This window comes from Homalodisca vitripennis, chromosome X (genome assembly GCF_021130785.1).
Source record: "Homalodisca vitripennis isolate AUS2020 chromosome X, UT_GWSS_2.1, whole genome shotgun sequence".
NCBI lineage: Eukaryota > Metazoa > Arthropoda > Insecta > Hemiptera > Cicadellidae > Homalodisca > Homalodisca vitripennis.
This window is the reverse complement of record NC_060215.1, coordinates 138,863,800-138,887,892: the sequence shown is the minus strand read 5'-3', so window position 1 is coordinate 138,887,892 and position 24,093 is coordinate 138,863,800. Positions and strand designations below refer to the sequence as shown.

General features: G+C 34.8%; 1 protein-coding gene across 1 annotated transcript in view; it reads left to right on the top strand.

Moving 5' to 3' along the window:
* The first annotated feature begins 917 nt into the window (after positions 1 to 917).
* Positions 918 to 24,093, top strand: part of LOC124369905 (probable nuclear hormone receptor HR3) — a 251,296-nt gene continuing 228,120 nt past the window's right edge. Inside the window, exon 1 of the mRNA XM_046828074.1 lies at positions 918 to 1,122. Coding sequence (XP_046684030.1) covers positions 1,104 to 1,122 — 19 coding nt within the window. The 5' untranslated portion in view covers positions 918 to 1,103. The remainder of the gene's footprint in view (positions 1,123 to 24,093) is intronic.

Below are 24,093 nucleotides of genomic sequence, written 5' to 3'. Positions count from 1 at the left end.
ATTCAACCGAATAAGGGCGTAATATGGTGAGGAGGTTTCCAAATTATAAATTGGTAGGGTTTAATTATTAAAAAAATTAGAGAGTTAGATAAAGTAATCATCTTCGATAATTTGGGCTGTAGTGGGGGCAAGAGTGCTTCGAAGATTTGGTATAGTGCCAACTTAGGATGTTTTGAAGCAGGTCAAAACAGAATGTAATGGCAAAAAATTGTATATCAGAACTCACAAAGTAATAAGCAAGGCAAAAAAGAAGTGCATACAAAAATAATAAAGAAGAAACCACTGATTTGTATGTGCTTAGAGATTTTTCAAAAGGTGAGTTTACAAACTTTTTTTCGGCTTTCCTATAGCTGCTTGTTTACTATTGTGAATATATCTCCAGATCTATTGGATTTTTATGTTCAATGGCAATGCATAATTATACAAAAAGCAGTTAAATGCTTTTAAACCACACTAGCGTCCCAGCTAGGCGAAATTTTCCTCCACTTAGGCGTTTTGTTGTCTTTATCAGTTGATCATTTTCAACAAATTTAACATAAAAAGTGTTCATATATTGTAAATATTGTATTCAAACTATTAGAACTCGTGCACTCGTATATATTGTCCACTGAATTTTTCCTATCGAATTAAAAAACTAATTATAGTAAAAGTACGCGAAGAGCGATTGCGGTTGGGGTAAAACAACCGAAGTTAAGCGACTCAGTAGGTAGAGGCAGAGGGAATATAAACAAACCGTTGTGCCAGGGTCGTTGACCTAGCCGCTATGTCGGGCCGGCAGAGCGCGGCCACTGCTAGTACCCATTGAGTGGTCGCGGGCCGCGAGCTGAAGACGTGTGAGGATCTGCCGTCGTCGTGGTCGTGGTCGTGCTCGTACGTCTGCAGCGTGCAGTGAAGTGAAGTGCGTGGTTCGTGTTGCGTCTGTGTCATGTCATCGGTCGCGATATGACTCTCCAGCAGTGCGAGTACGAATTCGACGGAACTTTCGTGGGACCGCCAACCGAAGTCTACGTTAAGCTCAAGTACTGACGCCCGCTCTGCCGGGACCACAACCCCCGGCCGGCTTCAGTGATAGTGTTCTTACCGGATTATGCTCTGAAGTGGATATGCCTAGTACTATCAGAGGTAAGTCCGACATTACCTAGGCGGCCTAGGCTAAGTTAGGCTACCGCGAGCGGCCTAACTAGGCCCCTACATAAGCTACTGGACCGCGGGCCGGGCCGACTCCACCGCTTCATCCCCCAAACAGACAGAATACCACGTACACTGAGCTCTGTCCTGTTTACTTTATCGCATTCCAAATTTAAAGAATATTTCCAAATAGTAAAAAATTAAAGTATAACAATAATTTTAAACTATTACCATTCTTTAGATCAATCTTTTAAGTTTTGTTCATCTATACTACGTAACACACGCCGGACAGTAATATAAATGTATAATAAATCAAATATTTTTTAATAATAAAATAAGGACTTGATTATCCAAATACAAAAAAGGAGTACAAAAAATGCGTTTTTTCCAATATTGGGTCGACTAGAAAAGTTACATAGTTTAATTAACTCGCTTTTTTGTTTAGGCCAATTTCGAAACAAACATTTTTTTGTGAATTTATTTACAAACAAACAGGCTGTTTGTGGTCTTCTTGGATTAGCATATGACCTTGAACATTTAAATTTTAGTTTAAATACTGTATTAGTTTAAATCATATGTATATAATTTGTATGTACATATAAAATAATTTTAAAAGCGGGTAGCTTTTCAGATGTGGTGAAATAGTGGAATATGTGAAGACTAAATACTGGTGATATTTTGAACTCTGATGAATTTTGTAAGTATATTCATCATTACTCGACGAATAACATGTGTCCTATATTTATGTGGTTTATAAATTTAATTTACACAACAAACACGATAAAATTTGTTGGGCGGCAAAATTCATCTTCCTCTTTCGTAAACTGTGTAGATGAAATCCCTCCAAATATGGTGAGTTCTTGAAACTGCTTCATCAGCATAACCATTGATTTCGTAGCAAATTAGAAAATACTTTTCAATTTTCAGAAGTGATGTAGAAGTTGTTTTTGCATTTCAATGCAAATTAAAAGAAGTATACTTATTTGGCTTGATGCTTCTAAGATTAATGTAAAGTATATTTCAAAATGACAGCCACCTTAACACGAAAGACCTCGGAGAATTTGTAAGATCTGCAAACAATAAAAACTTCAAGCAATAAATAAAACAAGGTTATTGCTTAGTACGTCTGCAATTCTATGTACGAAATAATGAACATTAACTTTTATAAATTCTTTTTGTATTTCATCTATCACTCGTTTTTTTTTTAGTTTCAGTAGAAAAATGCATTATCTTAACGAGTGTTAAAAATATCGAATATGACGCAATACAGTTTGTTAAAGAACCTCACACGTACTTTCAACAGACCAAATCAATTACAAATGGTAAAAAACTAGTCTTTGTAACTTCTAGTAAAATTCACTATTACTTATTTCAAAAAATGCATTTTTGTCTTCAATTTTGGAAAAGCAGACCAATCAATTGGACTTACATGCCATTATATATTGTATACCTGACTAGTAAAATACATGTTCTTGCCATAAATTGGGTATGGGTTGAAAAAAAATTAAAAGAACTCGTATCGTATCAGTGGGTAGATGACTTGAAAAAAACTAGGTTGTCTCTATAAATAAAATATTACTTTTTAAAATTTTACTTTTAGTTCTTTTATATGGTGTATTTATTGTTATGGCATTAAGCCTATGTAGAGAATTTATGTATCTAGAATCTCCACACGAAGAGCGCATAATAATCGTTCCAAGTTAATTTCTCTGTAATCGATTTTTTTTTTTTGAACTTACATTTAAATGACAACAACACTATGCCAATCCAAAGTATGTTCCCAAATCAAAATTTACAAAAATCCCTCATAGTTTTCCTCGGGCTCCTTATAGGTCTTTGCTAGAGTTTTTCGAATAGTAACCTTAAACAATTTGAATAATAGATTATTGTTTACATAAGAGTAGGTGTTATTTCAAAATTATCTGTAACACGAAAACCGATTATAAATGGAGTTCTTGATCTTAGTTGTCCTCACGACATGTGAAATATGTGAGGTAATTGTGTCGGAATTACATTGGAGGATAAGAAAAACTATGAGAAACGAACGGAGTGGCCGGGCGGGGGCCAAGAACAGTTAGCGTTCCCAGTACCGGTAAGCAGTCGGAATGGAGTTGGGCGGCTCTGGTCCCGGGTAGGCCGACGGTGTGGCGTAGCGTGGCCCAGCCAGAGCCGAGGTAACGGGACCGAACGGGTCGGGCCGTTAGAGAATCCCATCCCAGTACCCGTACTGTGGTCGTCTAATGATAGTAGGACCGCTCGTCCGTGCCTCTCGCTCGCTCCGTTCGCGTCCGTTCGATTGCGGTCTGGCCTCTACCCTTCACCGTGCAACACGATATTTCCAACACTCCGATGATAATTTTGTAACCCGAGTAGAACCGGGCGCCGATGAATATCGCTACTGTGACAATAACTTTGCTTCGTATATAACAAACGCTTATAATACCAATACTTATCAGCTTACTTGTTTCTTTGCAAACTCAGGAATCCGACTCGATAAGGACCAAGATATTATCAGATACCCACCTGTTTGATAGTGATAATTATTGTATCTTTGTATTGATTACAGAAACGGTTGCCAATGAATATCGCTACTGTGACAATAACTTTGCCTTATATACAACAAATGCTTATAATACCAATACTTATCAGCTTACTTGCTTCTTTGCAAACGCGGGAAATCCGGCTCGATAAGGACCAAAACATTATCAGATACCCACCTGTTTTATAGTGATACTTATTGTAATCTGACGATTATAGAAACAGTCGGGAGTGCCGATGGCCGAGCGGTCTGTCGTTGGACTTTGGGTCTGAGCTAGAGAGATAGCGCAGGTTCAAATCCTGTCTGTGACCGTTGCATTTTTTATCAGTACAATCAACCTCTTACTCTGCTGTACAGCTTTACAAGAAAAAAAAAGCTTCTTGGAGCTTTTTTTGAAAAGATCGTATGGACTCATCGTATGGTTGAGATTTTATTTACCCAGAGTAACATGCACAACATATATACCTACGACAGTCTGCAAACAGCAGGAAATCGTGGATAAGGTTATTTGAACTGGGATTCAAACGATGTCTTAGACAAAGCACCTGTAAACAATGAATGACCTTTGTCAATGAGGTCAAATAGTGTAATATGCGACCCAATTTGTATCACTTTGATATAACTAGAAATATTTGTAATGATAGGTCATGATGATTGTATACAAAATTCTCATTCACTTATAGATGAACGAGATCATAAAGAAATAAACTAATATTAAGCTGGTTAGTGGTTGCTGCAATAACCGATCACCTGGTATTAACGTTATTGGAATGACATTGAATGCCTTATAAGATTACAATGGAATTTGGAAAGCCATGGGATAAAGCCCTACTGTAAGGTGTATTTTAAATCCATAAAATATATATAATAATGCAGCTTTCGACTGAAACCAATTTTTTTTAATACAATTAAAAATAAACTGTCTAGTATTTAACACTATGCCAATCCAAAGTATGTTCCCAAATCAAAATTTGCAAAAATCCCTCATAGTTTTCCTCGGGCTCCTTAAAATAAACGTACAAAATCCCTAAAATCGACCTACGAAAAATATAGATATTTCATTTATGTAAATAAACATGCAGTGCAACACTGGTATAGGTTTTAACAATACCATCGAATTTCGTTATTCGGTTTAACAACAAAAGGGAAGATCCTTTAATTCCCCCCCCCCCAAAACGCTAGGAATTACAACGAAGAAATTAATATTATGCTTTAATAATCCAAAAAGTAATATTGATAGAAATTAGCAGTCATTATAGACTGGGAACAAACTGATAATAGAACTAACTGATGGGGGAATGATGAAAATAGGTCACATGATTTCGGGAGTCATCAAGGCTGTGAAAGACTTTTGGTGGCACGTGACTTTCAGATGTATCTGGAGATTGAGCGAAGGCAGTTGATGATAAAAATCTGTACTGTAATGACCTGATCCTGGCAGAATGTGAGCTGTCCTTCACAATCAGACAGTTATAGCTCCTGTTGTTACGGTGCCGCAGATCCGTGCCGTAGCATGCGTACAAAACGTCATACGCCTGTTTGCCGTCTATGTACACGGTCATTTTGCAGGAGGACGTTAAACTGTGACGTAGCAGATGCGAGGCCGACTGACGTCGCGTAAGGGTGACCTTGAGCTTGAACAGCTTCCATTCATAAACCCGCCGATGTCAGAGTTCGCGGCCACTTCGCCTGCTCTCACTCAACAAACTGGACTACATTCTTCTCCTGACCCCGAATACTTTGGTTCTGACTTTGGCCACTTCCTTTCACTGATTAGACCATTGACCTGTGATACTGCTGCAGATTGGTTTTAGGGATTCCTTACGTGTCACAAATAATACTCTACTCATAATAACAGGGATTTTGGATATTTTCATTTGGATAAATGTTCCAATGCTTCCATTCTTGCATTTCAATGTAATAAATAATTCAATGTTTAAAAACAATTTACTCATGCTTAAAGAGTACTTAATTAAAGTAAGTTAATTTATGTTTAGTTACAATAGGAGAGTCATTAAGTTTTTCCATAAATGAGTGTGTCAAAATCTAGGAGGGGCCCATGGCCCCTCTTCTGGATTCAACACCGCCACATACTTTAACACTTTTGAAGTTTCTGTTACGCCTGTGTTTTTAATTTCGTCTTTATGTTTACAGTACCTATGTAAAACATTACTGGAAGGTATGGTCTGTATTTATTGATTAAAAATAGATTCCTAACACAATTTTATTGATATACTTCTCATTTTCTTAAATTGTATTTGATCAAAAGTTTATTTTCCTCAAGTCATAAATCAATAAAAATACATCACTCCCAGAAGCTTTAAGTCATATAAATGCTTTTAAAATTAACGTTTTTGACTTCTGAAATTATACTTGGGCCTTGTCACACTTTTGTTTACAATTTATGGCTATAACATCATTTTAAACTATCGTGAGGGGATCAAAAACATTTTTTTATATTGTTGTGTCCCCAAGGAAGTTATGTTAAAGAGCTATGACTTAAAAATATAAAATGATCCCAACTTGAAATAAGTTGCACCGACAACCAATGGTGCAATTTAATGTTACTTACCAGGTAGTTTCATTAAATTATACCTTATTTGAAATGTGTAATGTACTTAAGTCATAAATCATTAGCAAATACATCACTCTTTAAAGCTATATCTCATTACATGTTATACAAAAATTTACGTTTTTACACTCAGCCATTTTTATTTGACCCTCAAAATAGTACCATAAATGTACGTGATTCCTGGCAGGGATATAAAAAAGTTGTCTTAGGGAAGTTTTTTGAAGAGCTGCAACTTAAAAAACAAAAATTACTGCACTACTTTGTTCAGTTGTCCCTAGTTTCTAAAATGGAGAAAAACTAAAAAATGCTTTGAAATAAGACTCAGCTGAAAATTTTTTTATTTTTATGACTAACTGTAATTCCATTTTATCACAAAACTAACAGGTTTCGCACTTTCAAACGAACGTTCAAAATTCCAGTTTTCATACGTCGTTGTTTTGTAAGGTGGAAATATATTTTCGCTTTTACAAAGTGTATTAGTCTAAGTTCTTTTCTTCTTTTATGAAATAGATCACAGTTTTGAAGTTGCCATTTGGAAATAATGATTACTCCTTTTCCTAAATAATTAAAATGAGAAAAATAAAATGTAAAGAGAGTTCATGAAGGAAGGTAAAATTTATATCGGTTTTGTGAATTAACAAATGAGTACAATCATGCTTTTACCTGCTTGCTGTGCTTTATTGTCTGACTGGACTTTAGCAAGGGCTGTACGAGATTCTACGTGTACAGTTAAGGTTGTCAAATTTTGGATTTGGAAACCTTTTTATGTTAAATTCGTAGTTCTAAAATATCTTCCCTGAATACAGAAAAAGTAGAAACTTTAGAAAAATTAGACGTGAAATTTACAGTTATTTAAATTATGAAATGTAGACATTTTTTAATCATGTCTTAATTCAAACTGTTCAAGATAAAAATGTGAAATGTTTACAGCATCTACATCACTTATAGCTTCAGGGATTCAATGAAAAGATTAATTGTTAAAAAATGATATAAAATAAATATTTATTTAATTTATTTTATATCATATTATAATTAATTATCATATTATTTGATTTAATTTCCTTAAATTATATTTGATTAAAAATATATTTCTTTTGAGTAATAAGTGAATTGGAAAATGTCACTCTCTTAACCTGTAACTCATTTACATACTGTAAAACTTTCACATTTTTGCCTTCAGACGTTTTTATTTGACCCTGATTACAAAATGACCTAATATGCCTACTTTAAATGCTCGTAATATCACGTGGAGTGATGAAATATCAAAGTTATTTTTTACCATTTTAAAGGGCTATGACTTTATCATACAACATGTTTCCAAAAAGCAAATTTTATTGCACCTGATATTGCGTATAGAGTAAAATATTTGTAAACATTAAAGGTTAAACTACAATGTCTACTGTTATCGATTTCAACCATATTGATAATTTCACATTCTAGTATCGTAATACACTAAGAGGTAAAACAGTCAGTAAAAAAATTATTTCATAAATTCAATAAATTATACAGTATTACACTGAGGTTACAATTTAATTAGAAAATTGTACTATAATAAAACTCAGCATTGTTTAATCTAAACTGTCAGTGAAGTTTTCCATTACGTATATTTATGTTTTTGCTTCTTCGTAGAATATTTTTAATTGAAATCACTCGTTTAGCCTATTTGGGTGAAATTATGATCATTTATCGTTTAATATAATTCCGATGAACGTAAATTGAAGCTATAAAAGGCTTTGGAAATTCCTGATTGGCTAACCTCAATAAAAAATTTGCGGGACGTAATTTCATGTTTTAATTTAATGTTACGTTCATTCCAAAAGCTAGGAAGTTCTCGTGATGAGTATCCATATTACAGCGTTCAAAAGTTACAAACTCTTCACTAACTCATTTTATCTATTTATTTCCAAAGCCAAGAGTATTCAATTGAACTGTTATAGTGTTTTTTTTATTATTTTTACAAATGCTTTCCTTCCCCTCCTTTAACCACTTTTTATTTCTCTAACCATTGCAACTAATCTTATTATGACTAAGCATTATTATTTTAGTTCAACTTTCCTCCAAATATAAAGTAAAACTAATCTATATTTTAATATGAGCACATTCATATTTCAAAACGTTAATGTCCCCATTCCGGTTAGATCCACTAATCAATTTCAATTAATTTTATAAACTCAGTAGTAATTACTTGTAAAATAATTACTACTTGTAAACTAATTACTTGTAAAACAAAACAGAAATTCAAATTGAAATACACTCAGTATATCTATAGCGAATAGAACCCTGGAAACGATTGATTTTTCTGATTTTGAGTTGGTATGCAAGCAGTTTATTACTTTCATATAAAATCAATTGAGCATTAGAACAATGAAGTGAATTTATAGAATAATACATGATATAAAAACTCCCGCACTGGCTTGGTAACTCTCGAACGATTACAGGTAAAACAATAAATCTGAGTAAATCATTACTGCACCTATAAATCTACTTGAAAGTAACTACCATTTTTTTGTCAAGTCCAGGGGATGGTACGAAAGGAGTCAGAAGAAAATCCTAAATGAGAGCATTTGATGAGTAGTACATCAAAATTAAAGGTCTCTATTAGTACAGTACAATGCCGCAAATCCGACCTCAAAAGGTTCAGTCTTTAAAACATTACGCTGGTTTAAAGTTTGAAACCTTTACAATGTAGGTCATGTTCTGTGTAACCGTTTTACGAATATATTAACCAACATTGACGGTTATTGTGCCATAAGTGTTGTGCAAATCTAACATCTAAACTAATAATGCATGTTCAGTTTGACATTTCGAGATGACAGCCTCATGTGAAATCTGCATTTCTTCCCAATGAACCGGAAGTAATATTTTCGTATATTGTATGTTTACTAAAATACACTGTTACTGACTGATTTCCATTCATTTTCTTTGAAGTCGAACGAAAAAGTTAAATATAAACAGATTTTATAGTTCATCTACATGTAAAAATCTTTCAAATAAGCTAGAGCTTTAAATTGTACAACAGTTGTAATGAAAGCTTGCTGCACAAGAAGGTTTTGCAGACAAACTAAAAATGTTCTGAGTTCCCTTAACAAAACCATTTTGAAAATTCAAGCGTTCATTTGGAGTTTAAATATTAATTGTGAAATTTTCACTAACTTGTAAAAAGTTGTCTATTTTATTTTTCCATATATTTGCAATTTAATTTTTGCAGTATACTTCAACGATCGATCAGGACCTGTGTACTGTACGACGCGGATTCTCGCAAAGCAGGTATTTGTGAACGCTGTAGTTGTGCAATAATTGATCGGAAAAGTGACACCGCAGTAATGTCTCAACGATCGATCAGGTACCTGTGTACTGTACGACGCGGATTCTCGCAAAGCAGGTATTTGTGAACACTGTAGTTGTGCAATAATTGATCGGAAAAGTGACACCGCAGTAATGTCTCAACGATCGATAAGTCTAGTACCTGTGTACTGTACGACGCGGATTCTCGCAAAGCAGGTATTTGTGAACGCTGTAGTTGTGCAATAATTGATCGGAAAAGTGACACCGCAGTAATGTCTCAACAATCGATAAGTCTAGGACCTGTGTACTGTACGACGCGGATTCTCGCAAAGCAGGTATTTGTGAACGCTGTAGTTGTGCAATAATTGATCGGAAAAGTGACACCGCAGTAATGTCTCAACGATCGATAAGTCTAGTACCTGTGTACTGTACGACGCGGATTCTCGCAAAGCAGGTATTTGTGAACGCTGTAGTTGTGCAATAATTGATCGGAAAAGTGACACCGCAGTAATGTCTCAACGATCGATCAGGTACCTGTGTACTGTACGACGCGGATTCTCGCAAAGCAGGTATTTGTGAACGCTGTAGTTGTGCAATAATTGATCGGAAAAGTGACACCGCAGTAATGTCTCAACGATCGATAAGTCTAGTACCTGTGTACTGTACGACGCGGATTCTCGCAAAGCAGGTATTTGTGAACACTGTAGTTGTGCAATAATTGATCGGAAAAGTGACACCGCAGTAATGTCTCAACGATCGATAAGGACCTGTGTACTGTACGACGCGGATTCTCGCAAAGCAGGTATTTGTGAACGCTGTAGTTGTGCAATTATTGATCGGAAAAGTGACACCGCAGTAATGTCTCAACGATCGATAAGGACCTGTGTACTGTACGACGCGGATTCTCGCAAAGCAGGTATTTGTGAACGCTGTAGTTGTGCAATAATTGATCGGAAAAGTGACACCGCAGTAAGGTCTCAACGATCGATAAGGACCTGTGTACTGTACGACGCGGATTCTCGCAAAGCAGGTATTTGTGAACGCTGTAGTTGTGCAATAATTGATCGGAAAAGTGACACCGCAGTAAGTGACCGCGAGTCGGCGACCCGTGACCCGATCGGACTCGCCGAATAAGCAAATGTGGAGGTGCGCGTGCGGCCGCGTGCGGGTGCGGGTCACTGCGTGCGCGTGAGTTAATATGACTCCTCGTGACTCAGTCAATGAGTTGGTTCATGACCAAGAAAACGTTCACCTGCTCTAAGAAGTTCTATTCAAATCGAATTACCTTTTCTACTTACAAAGCAAAGTAACAAAATCCTTAAAAGCGGTGGTTACCCACCCAGAGCAGTCCTCGCATTGCCTTCGAAGAAGAGACGAGGATTTTACTTTACTTTTTTATTTAATTGTTTTAACCCTAGAAGCGTATATAGGAAATTCTAAAATGTGCGCTGATGTTTGTAGGTCTTACAGGTTCTCTTTGTAAATTTCATAAAAATTTGTTTATGTAGTATATATATAAAGTGTTATATATGACTTTTCTTCTTAAGAATCAGAGACAAAAGTATATAATTGGGGAAAAGTAAACAAAAATTACAGCATATATTGTTATCCACGTTTCAACGCCCATAAAAAGCTGAATTGTAGGACATTTAGTTGTGAACACAAAAATATAGCGTGTTATAGAGTTCAGAAATAAAACTTGTAAAATTATGTTTACAGAAAAAAAACGAAGTGACAATTGTCACCCATTTCAGCTTAGAACAACATAGTTAAAAATTAAAAAGTCTATTAAAACCCTCGCGATTACAAGAACTGTTGCATGTAGAATTGCATTTGAGCTCGTTGGTTTTAATGGTATCTTATTTTTATACCTATATAACAATTATTTTAATATGAAAGCCGTTAATGTATGACGTCTACGGTAAAAGTTAAATTTTGAGTTAAAAAATAAATTTCAATAAGTAAACCATAAACACAAAATGGTAATCAGCAATATATATTTAAGATGAAAGTTTAACAAAATAGAGGAAATAGTTAGCCTAGGTAATTCTATTTAATTTTGCTACCATCTTAGCAAATATAAGTGATTACAATTGAGCGTTGGCATTTGTGTCCGTTTGAAATTAATCACACAATTTATTTAAGGCGAATACATCATAATTTTTAAGACACGTGCATGAATTATATTCGCTCTTTCCAAAACTTCATTAGTTTCTTAAACATTTCGTCATTTTTAAAACTTTCAAAAAGCTTACAGTACCAAAGTTGTGAGTAGTTCGGAAGATTTTCGTATCATTTCATTTGGTGCAAATCAAAAGTGATCACTCAGTTTTGACTTCACTTTCAGCTTTCATTGCACTGTTATCTGTAATGTAAGAATTATAATACAGTACCTAAGAAATAAAACGAAAACTGCCCTGTTTGGAATCATCTACTAACTTCCGGTATAGTTTGGGTATGTGGGAACCCATCAAATCTTCTTCATGAAGCTTATAAAAACCCTACAGATATGAAATAAACACAATGTTTCGTAGTGTTTGTCCTTTTAATTTGCGTCTAATACGATATTTATAATTAATTATAGGTTACTGTCTAAAGATTTTGATTCAAGGTAATTTTAACAGTGTACAATTTAATTGTGTAGGTAGAGTAAGATATTTTAATCTGCCCTCCCTCGTGTGAGCAAAATTTATAAACTTGGTAAAACTTTTTTTTAATTTTTAAACGTCTCTTTCTTATCTGATGATTTAGGTCAAAGACTGCAAGCTTATTTACAAGCTAGGGGTCATGCCCATATCTATTTTCCTACAAAAATTGTAAACCAATTAATTTTGTACACTCACTCAATTTCCATGAGAGGATAGAATCGATGAAACACTTTTGCTAGTTTATATTTCTCTTGTGTATATTTTCACGTTATAAACGTCTCTCTTAAACATAAATCCGTAATTTTTCACGCAATTAAGTTTTGCGAAATCAGTATTTATCAAAAGATAGTTCGCGATAATTATTCCACTATGTAAAGGTATATAGAATGGAACATACCAGAGATCGTTTTCGAAGAAAATTGATTTGCTAAGTGCCCACGTAAAAGCCATAAACGTTTAGTAGCACATGATAAACTTTGAATTAGGTTAATAGGCAATTTAAGCAGATAGGGGCATTTAAACGTGGAAGGCGACTTAATGTTTTAATCGTGTAAAAATATAGTAAAACTCTCCACACCAACTCGAGCTAAAACCCTATGTTGTCCATCTAAATCCTCCTCTTCCTCCGAGAGACATCTTGGGAGTATTCGGTAGAACATTTTAAAATAAGCATTGATCACCTTTCTTATTATTTATGACACAAATTATTTTCACGTAAAAGAAATTCATATTAAACGAGCAAATAAATAAAACACGCAATATTTTAGCGCAATGTAAATATTTAAACTGGTAGGTTGAACTATAATTAGTATAACCCATACATATTACCAAATATGAGTGTTATGTCCCACTCAAGTACTTTTTTATTGATGTTTTGTGGGTTCGTCGTTTGAAGTAAGAAATACACCCAAACATACCTTTTTGCAAATGAAAAATAAAAGAATGTCATGGCCAAAAGAACGCACGAGTGTTCGTAAACGCATTAGTAGGGCGACTAATTTTCAAAAGTTAATATATCTGAACTTGGATCAAATGAGCGTATCTCTACGGCGGGAGGGACGTCACCTTAATTAACGTTAAAATCGACAAAAAATCACCTTGAAAACGACAAAAAATCGAATTTCGGAACGTTTCTGATTTTCCACGCGTCTACTCTGCGGTTTTTACAGCTCTCGTGCAAATAACAAAGGCAAACACATTGGAAGAATAAGTTAAAAATACATTTTCTTTATTGTTATAGGACCAATGAACAATTGCATAATAGCGTAAATATAAAAATGTCATTTTCAATTACCTTTTGAATCATGTACAACAAAATGAAACATTGCAGCGTGTTCCCAACAAATTTATCAAATTATAGTATTTTTGGTTTAAAACCACTTATGTTACTCCGTCTTGCTTATTTTGTTTGAAAATTCACGTGATTCTTAACAATATTACTGTTCATAATGTTTTAACGTTTGCAAAACTTATAGAATATATCATGTCAATATCAACAATTTTTATATTTAAAGGTGTTAATTTGACACGGTTTCTTTTTAATTTTTCTATAGTAAACTTAATTTTTATATAACATATTTTTACTAGTTCAATCAGTTCTATTTGCTCGTACGTGTCCTGTGGCAGTGTCCCGTTCGTCCGTACCGGCCAAGTTCGCAGGTCCTCCCTTGAAACTGTCGCCCATGTCGTATCGCCCTAATAAGGACTGTATGTTGGCTAAAAGTTGTATCAGGTTGCTGCTTATTTGCGAACAACCTTTAAATAAATCAACATTGACATGTCTTTGATTTCCTGCCATTCAAGATACTGCACATTGGCTTTGGTAGTTAAAGTACTAAAATCTTGTTAGGATTTATCAGTAAACAGTAATAGTTGAAGTTATAAACTATTCAACATTACTGATTTCACCGTAATATGAATAGTCCAACCTATTCTGAATGAACGCCACTATGACGACTGCGGGTGATGACTTGTACTGTTCTGGAGCCTTGTAAGTATCAAAGCAGAGTTGATGAAAGGCAGAGACGGTACGGCTAGTCATCTGCTTAGCAGCAGTATATCCTTTTGTAGCTGTAGCCTTCGATGATCGGAAGTGCACACAAACCAAAAATTCTTCAGTGACTCTTTACCAAACTGTATGGAAGACGGTGGAATGAGGATTAGAGCAAAATATTCAAGCTCTGCTAGGGTTTCAAAGGAGACTTTGCTATTCGGACAAGATACGAGTTATGTTGTGAAGTAATGTCCATACTGCGGTTCTTGGAATGACTCAGAGATGTATGTAAAACTCTCATAAGGCATTTTTCACCCATTCTCTGAAATTCATAGGCAATTTTTTCAACTCAATTTCCACTCTTAATGAAAACCAAACTAATCCCAACTATCAGGCATTTTTCATCTCTTTACCACCGAGGTTTTCGTCACCCGTCCTTTTAACTGCTAACAACAGCGCTGTAAAATATTGCTGAGGTGGTAACCCAAATTCTTCATAAAAACATCTTCACCTTTGCAATTTTCTGATTATAAACTCCTCATACTAACCGTGCTTTCTTCGTTGAATATGCTGTGTTTTACTACTCGTTTCTTCATCCCATGCTTAAACTTCATGATTACCAATCCAAAACCTCCCCCGTACAATCATTTATACAGTCCAGTTTTAGATCCTGCAAATCCACCATTAGTTCATAAATTCATAGTCTCTTCCCAACTCTTCATCCTTTGGACTCTTTCTTAATCTCTGGTGGCGAGGACCCATCAACTATAAATCTTTCCATGGATTGGTCTCGGGGAAAATGTAACTATTACAGAGAGACACATCGGCAAATTTATCTGCTTAAACTGCACACAGTCTGTTTGAACAGTCAGTTCGCTGTGTGTGCAAACCATTGTAAATAAAAAGTCATTTCTGACAATCAGTTCAGTATGAACCTTTTTTCTCTTAAGACAAGAAGCTTATAAATTGAACTTAGTCCTATAAGAACCTTTGCTATGCTTCCAGAGTGACATGATATTCAGGATGGGTAAGGTTAGGGAAGTAGGGGCCGCCTCCTATCGAGATCTATGAGGAAGAATTAGGGCACTAGTCTCAAAGTCATGTCTCCCTGGAAGAAGGGGAGGCCAGCTTTGAACCAGCCTCTCTAGTCAAAGTAAGGATGGCACAGCTTTGTTGAGGCTAGCAAGAACCTCTGAGGTTAGGGAACAAACCCCAGCAACTCCAAAAGTCATTTCCCGCAGTAGACTAGACCTATCGAATTGTTCTTGAACCCCAGAATCTAGAAATTTTCGGTTGGTGATGTAGCGCTCATGGACCTCCATAAGGTTGCCCAGATTTAAGTAACACATCAGTTTTTGTTTTGCCCAGTGTTGGGTTCAACTGGAAGGTATAAACCAGCCAGAAGTGATCCCTGCTGGAGGTTTCTACCTTAGTCATACCTTATTTTCTCACTTATACTTATTAAATTCTCATAATTGTCCACGAATACAATCATTCTAACATCCAATTATCGAAGCCCTTCTCGAATCTCCTTCTTAGTCTCCTCTGGCCTCGCCCTCGCCTTCTGTTGAGCCGAACTCTACAGCGAGAGAGCTGGGCACGCTAGGGCAGCAGGCCCGGGACACACACCTGTAATAGTACCGCTCAACGGCTTACCGCTATACCGTGTGGTACCGCAGGCCCCTGGCACGGGTCATCGACCCCCAAACTCTCGAGCTCAGACCTGGCTCCAGCCATCCTAGTTGTCTTGTCTTGCCACGCAACGCTCATAGCCAGAGTGCTTTTAGAGAAGCCTAATCATTGAATCTTTCTCCACGAAGCTTTCAGAGAGATTGACCTACTTTTCATAAACGGATGAGATGATTTAAACAAATTATGCTGTGAACACAAAAACCAAGATCATCTCGAAAACTTTTCAGTGATACTAATAAAACTAATCGAAACCACTGACCGACTTGCTCAGGTACTGACTGATATAGAATATTAGGCACTTCTAATGAGCTATACACTGAAAATTCTGTACAGTCAAGAATGCACATAAAAGGTAAAGTCAAAATTCGAGATATTCTACTTAAATTTTATTGCTGGAGGGTCATACTATACAAAACTTGACATAAACATACAAGAGGTCATTTCCAAATATTTGTAAAAACTGATGTAATAAATTAAACAAAAAAAACTTTAACATTAATATTTACTGCAGCATGTACATCCTTAAAACATATAAAAATGGCTCCATAATGATATTTGGGGGAGTATTGGGCAACAAAATCATACTTTAAATTAAGAATAATTGCTCGAAACATTCATTAATAATTAAAAACACAATGAGTTAAAAGTAGTAAACTGTAGTTATATTATTAAAATAATATAATTGTATATACCAAGTTTTAGTAAATGCGTACAAAAAAGCGCTGAAACATGAAAGATTCAAGTTACCTGATGTAAAATATCTAAAAAATGTCCAATCTGTCTGTATTTTTTAAATATAAATAACGTAAACGTTTACGGAAAACCTTTTTTCATTTTAAGTCTGGAGCACCAGAAACTATACACATTTCTGAAATATAATTAATTATTTCCGTCTTTGTCCTGATATAATAGCGAGAGTTATCAAAACAAAAGTGCTTTCCTTAATCTGAATGAACATCTTAAATGTCATTTCGAAAAAGAGAAAAAGCGTTTGGGTCACTTGATAAAAGAATTGATAAACTCTTGATAAGCACTTAATAAACTATTGCCAATATTTTTGATAGATTATACGTTTTAATCGTACCAGAAAGGTGATATAAGTATTTTGTTATGTATTATGAACACGAAAATTAGATGGGAAAAAATTTAACATGTGGGCTCTCATTAACAAGAATAATGACAAGAAATAATCTTTTATCCAAATCTACATCTATAGATGTATACATTTCAAGAGCCTTGGTAAAAAACTGAACGGTAATGAACGAGCTGTCTGTTCCAACTTTATCACTGACTACCCATACCGAACTGATTGTCAGAAGTGACGTTACATATACAATAGTTTGCGCTCATACCGAACTGATTGTCAGAAGTGACGTTACATATACAATAGTTTGCGCTCATACCGAACTGATTGTCAGAAGTGACGTTACATATACAATAGTTTTTTGCGCTCATACCGAACTGATTGTCAGAAGTGACGTTACATATACAATAGTTTGCGCTCACATACCGAACTGATTGTCAGAAGTGACGTTACATATACAATAGTTTGCGCTCATACCGAACTGATTGTCAGAAGTGACGTTACATATACAATAGTTTGCGCTCATACCGAACTGATTGTTAGAAATGACTTTGTATTTACAATGGTTTGCACACACAGCGAACTGACAGTTCAAACAGACCGTGTGCAGTTTAAGCATATAAATTTGCCGATGTGTCTCTCTGTAATAGTTACATTTTCGACGATAAAATGCAAACAAAGTCCCTGCGACGTATTCTAGGAAAGGATCATGAATAGTGGCCAATGTACAGGTGGTGTCAAGTTGGCGTCGCGTTGGTAACAGACGCGTCGTGTCTAAACCGGCAGGTGGTTTCTGCTTATACATATTCAAATTCCTCTCCTAATCTGGAGAATGGCTATCTGTAGCCAATTTAGGAATGCGCATCTCCCTAGTTGTGCTTCTTAACTCATGGACAGTTTGAGATAAATAATAGTAATTTCGCTTGAATATTTTATATTCAAGACACTACAAATATAATGTAGTATAATAACGTTGTGTCATTTTTTAACGGAGGTTATTTTAAACCTGTATTATTGAGTCTCACCAAAATATGTATAAATATAAGATATACTGATAATCATAAAAAACGTTATTTAGTCTCTAATTTATTCTTATCGGATATTATATTTTTGTCGTCAGAATAAACGGTATAAAAGCTTAATGGATGTGAATTGGTTGCTATTCAATTGTGACAGCCATTAAAATGTATTTTATTCGTTATTTCTTTTTAATTTAGAGACAACAGTTTGAGAAATTAGATTGGTCTTTTGACGATGTTCACATTTGACATGAATTTTTAAACCACTTTTTTAACACCACAGGTGATTTCATTTATACCGGGGTTATTAGGCTCTATCAATGCAAAATCGTAATTCTTTAGATTATAACATTTGTGTCCGGAGTTTTAAATAAATAAACAAAACCATGCGCTACAATTTGAAAAACGATAGTTTTCTCAAAATTACTTGTAGAATTCCAAATTATACAGATAATGCATAGTACTACTGAAGTATCTAACCCAGAAATGGCCACGGTCAAGTAGATATACTAGATAGAAGATTTTCTGTAATAAGTATAACTTTTGAAAGTCAAGACTACGAAATACTTTTTGTGTTGATAAATGTAAGAAAGAAACAACCAATTTCGATATACAAATAATAAATTAAACTTCCATTTATGTACAATAAATTTAATATTTCGGTATTTTCCGTTATCAAAATGGTACAACACATAATAGCATTGTACTTACTTCTTGATAATGACCGTAACCGTATAAACACGTTACAGTGATCTGATAGTGATGAACCTTAAATAAATTTGATTATCAGTGGTCACTTACGATTTTTACAATCCAGTCCAATTGCAATGATCAACAGTTAATTGACCTAGTGAATTGAATTGTGTGTTTTGATTCAGCACGCTGGAGGCTACACATGTATCTTCTGTTTGTTGGCCTGTCCATTCTTCACATCCTCCAACCATATGTGATCAACTTGACCTGGCACCGCGAATTCGGTCGTCTTCTTTCTTTTACATTACCTCAAGCGCTACTTGCATTCAAGTTCAATAAATTTAAAATACAATTTTAAAAGTTTCTCATCTACAAGCTATATATTCCTTTAATGAATTTCTGTGATGATTCTGGAGGTGGAGTACTCTATAATTAGTAGTTTTATGCCAAAAGCTGTTTTTAATTGTAACTGTTTTAGTTTTAATTTTAACTCTTTCAATTTTAGTGTTAACTGTTTTAATTGTAACCCTTTAATAACTGTAATAATTGTAATTTTACATTTTTTTCTATTTCCTGTTGATAAATCTTGTATTTTCTGTTATGTATACTTGTTTTTTTTTCTCTATAATTTGGTAAGAATATAAATTAGATCTTGACACCATTCTTGTATGTATGTGTATATGCCAAATGAATAATGCTGTTTAGAATTGAATTTGAATTGAAAGAAGTTGAAAGACACAATAGTCTCAAACCCAATCGATCGAATTCCTGGTTAACAGAATCGATTAATATTATCGATAATGAGCAACCGAATCGATAACGCAGCATGAAACAAAGCTCGGTGTATTTTTCAGTGAAATAGTAAGGATCAGCAGGCTCATTTTGCTTTCAAAAGGACGATTTTATATATTACTTCGTATCGACAGAGTTTTTAACCGAGTTATTTCGGTCCCAACAAAGTCGATTACAAGAAACTGTACATTGGAAGCGAATAATCTGGATGAAGATCTTATCTCGTATTTTCACACTGAACAACTATTTTTTAGGTTTCAGTATCATTATTGGTAGAAACCATAGGAATTCAAATAAAACTTTGAACATTTATAGGTAAGTACAGTGTTAACTGATTAATAGACGTTTAAAATGTAATATTTATATTTAGAACTAATAAGTGTGTATTCATTACAACAGTAGCTAAAGTTGGGCACGTCAGAGCCCGCAACGAATTCCAACATTCTACCACAAATCTGCATTTTTTCAACACCCTTATCTCTTACAATTGCCGCATCTTTTTGTATTATAACTGTGTGTTAAAAAACAACGCAATACACCGGATGCACATTTTTTCTATTAATTTAATTATATTAAAGTATTAATTATTTAATAATAGAGATTTTAGTTCTTTTAAAGCGTGAAACACGCTATGTGGTACATAATAGACGTAGTACGAAAAAGAAATGATATCCTGCATAACATAAAATTCCACTTCTTTATAATTTATAACTTTCCAATTTTATACATTTATATAAAAACAAGTTAAATATTACCATAACATAAAAGGTTCACGGATCAAATTGTTACTCTGTTAAATCTTGTAGTGGACATTGTACACCGTACAAAGTATTACTTCACTTCTGAGAGATCCTGCATGTTTCATAGTCGAATATACAGAGTGTTCTATCAAAAGTGCCCTATACTATTGCTTTGGTTAGTCATTACAGCAATTACAAAAGTGCTATTAATTCAATATTATGTCTCTCACAGTTTTTTTTTTTTTTTTTTTGCTATGTAACAATTAATTAAACACTTCAGTCACAAAATCTAAATTTGTATAGCTATTTAGATTTGTTAGGAAGTTACTTATTGACATAAAATCTATGTTTCGTTTATAACAGGAGATGAATAGATTTTAAAGAAACGCGACAGTTAGCCATGTAAAGAAAATAATTTGCTACTTAATTTGTTACAATCGTCTTAAAGTTACGTAATTTAAATGCAGGTATTTTAAAATATTGAATATAGACTGAGATGTTTTATACATGTAATCCTTCAAATACTGTATTTTTTACATGAAAGTAAAACTGATGTGCCAAACATCTTTAAAAATAAAAATGTTGCTAAATTAAATTTGCTGTTATATCGGTTTTCGTGAAATCCCTCATTGATATTTCAATACAAGCGGACGTTTTCAAATCGATGGCACTTTTTAGAGCTAAGAAATAAGGTCAATGTCATTTAAAAGCTAAGTAGCGAATTTAAGTAAAAAATTGAAACAAACAGACGTGTAGAAGGTATGGAATATACAGGTCTCTCTCTCCATTACTTTTATATACATTCCTTCATTAATCGATACCAATTAACTCTAAACAGTTCTTATCATTCTGATTCTTAGAACTCAAGAACGAGGTAATCAGAATCGGTTTATGGTGGCTATGTGTCCAGAACAACGCAATCTGGACTCATAAGTCACAACATTATACTTGCATCAATAATGATTCCAAGATGGCCTATCCCAGACGTCAAGATAAGGATATTATTGCTTAGTAATAACCAGCGGTGACTCGGTATTTATATGGAATGCAGAGATAAGTAGACGGGGAAATATACCAACTCGCCCTGTATAGTCTATGCGTGTTTATTTGTTTTAACCTACCACATAAAAAATAACGTTAGGGACTGTGGTGGCGGAAGTTCTCGTATTAGGTATTTCGCACTGTGTCCTTTCGGTGGGCAATTGAATGGCTTATTACAGTAAAAGCTTCTAAAAATGCTACATCAGGCGTGTGGTGCAATAAATGCAACGATAATAATGCTGGTTGATGGGTAAAATGCTTGTAATGGACATCAAATAAAACCATAACAATTGTTCTTTAGGAGTACAATTAATTTTTTCAAATACGATAACATTCTATCATCGTATATTTGGATCTAACCATTCAAAGAATTGATCCAGGAAGGTTCTCTCTGGTTTGAGATCTCTGGTACATAACTGTCGCAAACCGTTATCGCATCTTTACCATTAAATAAGAATCGTTTTCCTGAAGCACATATTTCAATTTTTCAAATACGATAACAGTGTATCATCGTACATTTGGATCTAAGCATTCGAAGAATTGATCCAGGAGATTGTCTATGGTTTGAGATCTCTGGCAAATAACTGTCGCAAACCGTTATTGCATCTTTACCATTAAATAAGAATCGTTTTTCTGAAGCACAGATTTCAATTTTTCAAATACGATAACAGTGTATCGTAAACTTGGATAGATTTGAATTTGGCGCGCGTAATCTATCGTAGTCGCGAACATGGTAGCCAGCTGCGCCGACCTTTAGGTCATAGTTTTAACAATGGGAGCCTCCTACTATCGGGAATTCTACTGGACAGGTTCTGGTAGGATGATTCCTGTCTATGTTAGCAATCGGAGAGCGGAGGTTGTGTTGGAGTCGTTGTGAGGCTATCGGGTAGAGTAGACCGGGTAGATGTGTATGTACATTGTCTAGGTTTGCGTATATTAGTTAGTTAACTTTGGGAACCGTATCTAAATTATTAGTTTAACTTTCTTCATCAAAGGTGGTTGAGTTTGGATAGAGGAAATCTAGTGGCGGATCCACGGTTAATAATTAGTCCTCTGGAAAGGTGCCGCCCTCTTCCAGTCGCGACGACACGAGGTTGCAAAACTGATCTGGAAGACTCTATCTGGTTTGAGATATCTGGTACATAACTTTCGCAAACCGTTATGGCATATTTGCCATTAAATAATTACGAGACTTTTTATTCGCCACTAAAGTACAAAAGGTTGTCAAAAACAGTGACACCCACCTCTGTTAAAACAACGTTAATAAATGTTTTTACGTGACTCGACAAAACGGACGTGACAAAGTAATCTTTGTCCACCAATGGTTTTGTTCTCCTGGTAGTGAAGATGCAAAAAGTAATACTAGTCACTTAAAAGCAACGCACTTAGAATTACATTTTAATACAGTTATAACACGTCTAATTAATCATCTTAAAATCAGTATTTTAAGCATCACATTTAAATTTGTCATTAGTACTACTTGTATGAACATTTTTGCACGAACAATGGAACCTTCAATTATATGCTGGAGTTTTTCTTGAGTAGATTTAACTCACCCTTGCCCCTCATCTTCATCAAAAGAGGGAAGCGACTTCTAAGAAGGACTTCCGTCCACTTTCGTGGCCTTTCTTAACCCCGCCTACGCGTAAATTGAAAAGAAATTGATATAATTTTTTATGGTATCAAATGGGGTTTCTTTGGCATGAGAAGAACGAAATTGGGCGAAAACATAAATTGAACAACACAGTAATATATTTTTTACCACTATTAATCTCTAAGTGCAGCCTGGTCTGATTCGAATGGTAAACCGGTGAGTAGATCGTGTGGTACAGAACAATAAATACAACGCATATAAAAACCTGAAAAGAAGCTTACTGATAAGCAAACTGGCCCTCAATGAAAGTTATGCATGATTTACGATAATGTCTCTATTTCGAACGATAGCATGGAAGACTGACATGTAGAAACTATTGGTTTGCGTGACCGTAAATGTTTTCAATAACTGTTAATTCGGTATTGTAAAGCTGAGGCTCCAAACTTGAATACGTTTAAGTAATTATATTTTGAAACCTGCTCATGGACAGAACATCTTTGTTTACGCGTGCTTTATGAGAACGTCTCACATGCACACCATGTATTGGTTGACTTTAATGCGCATTTTCATTGTTATGGCAATACTTGGATCAAAATATTCAAATAAATTATAGGTACGTTTGTGTGCAGACTTTTAAATTCGGGATGAAAATAGAAATTTTGTATTTAGTTAATAAGAAATGTTTTGCAAATTATGACATGTGCGGTGTCTAGTGGTTGGTTCCTTCCCCTTTAATGTGGTGGTGGGGGGGTGGGGGTGGGTTGAAAGGGGGGCGGTCAGGGTATTGATTGCGAGAGGCAGTCTCGTCATCGCACCACACTCCAAATGCCACTAATTTGTCAAAAAACCGCGACTATACATTTTCAGATTCGTGAGCACACCCTTGTATAAATACGTTTCCAAAGCTCTTCTTCTGTCGAACCTACAATGTGATTACGCTTGAGCGAAGGATACGGTCATGAATGTCAATAAATTATTATAATAGAATTCCAGTTGGTTAAGGATAATTAGGGTGTATCAAGCATACTTTATTAAAGCTATTTCGTAAAAATATTTTTCCATCACAACATTAAATTGGTTATGTCCCAGTTTTCATTATAGGTTGTCTCGCCAATTATTCTCCTCGGTTGCTAAGGAGCGGGTTAAAAATGTTAGTAGTGGGTAGGGCTAAATATGTAAAATACAGTTATTTGTATATATTCAATTAAAAATGTGTGTGGTTATTTAGACCAATACGAAATATTTTAGCGATCTCATCATTCAGCATTAAACT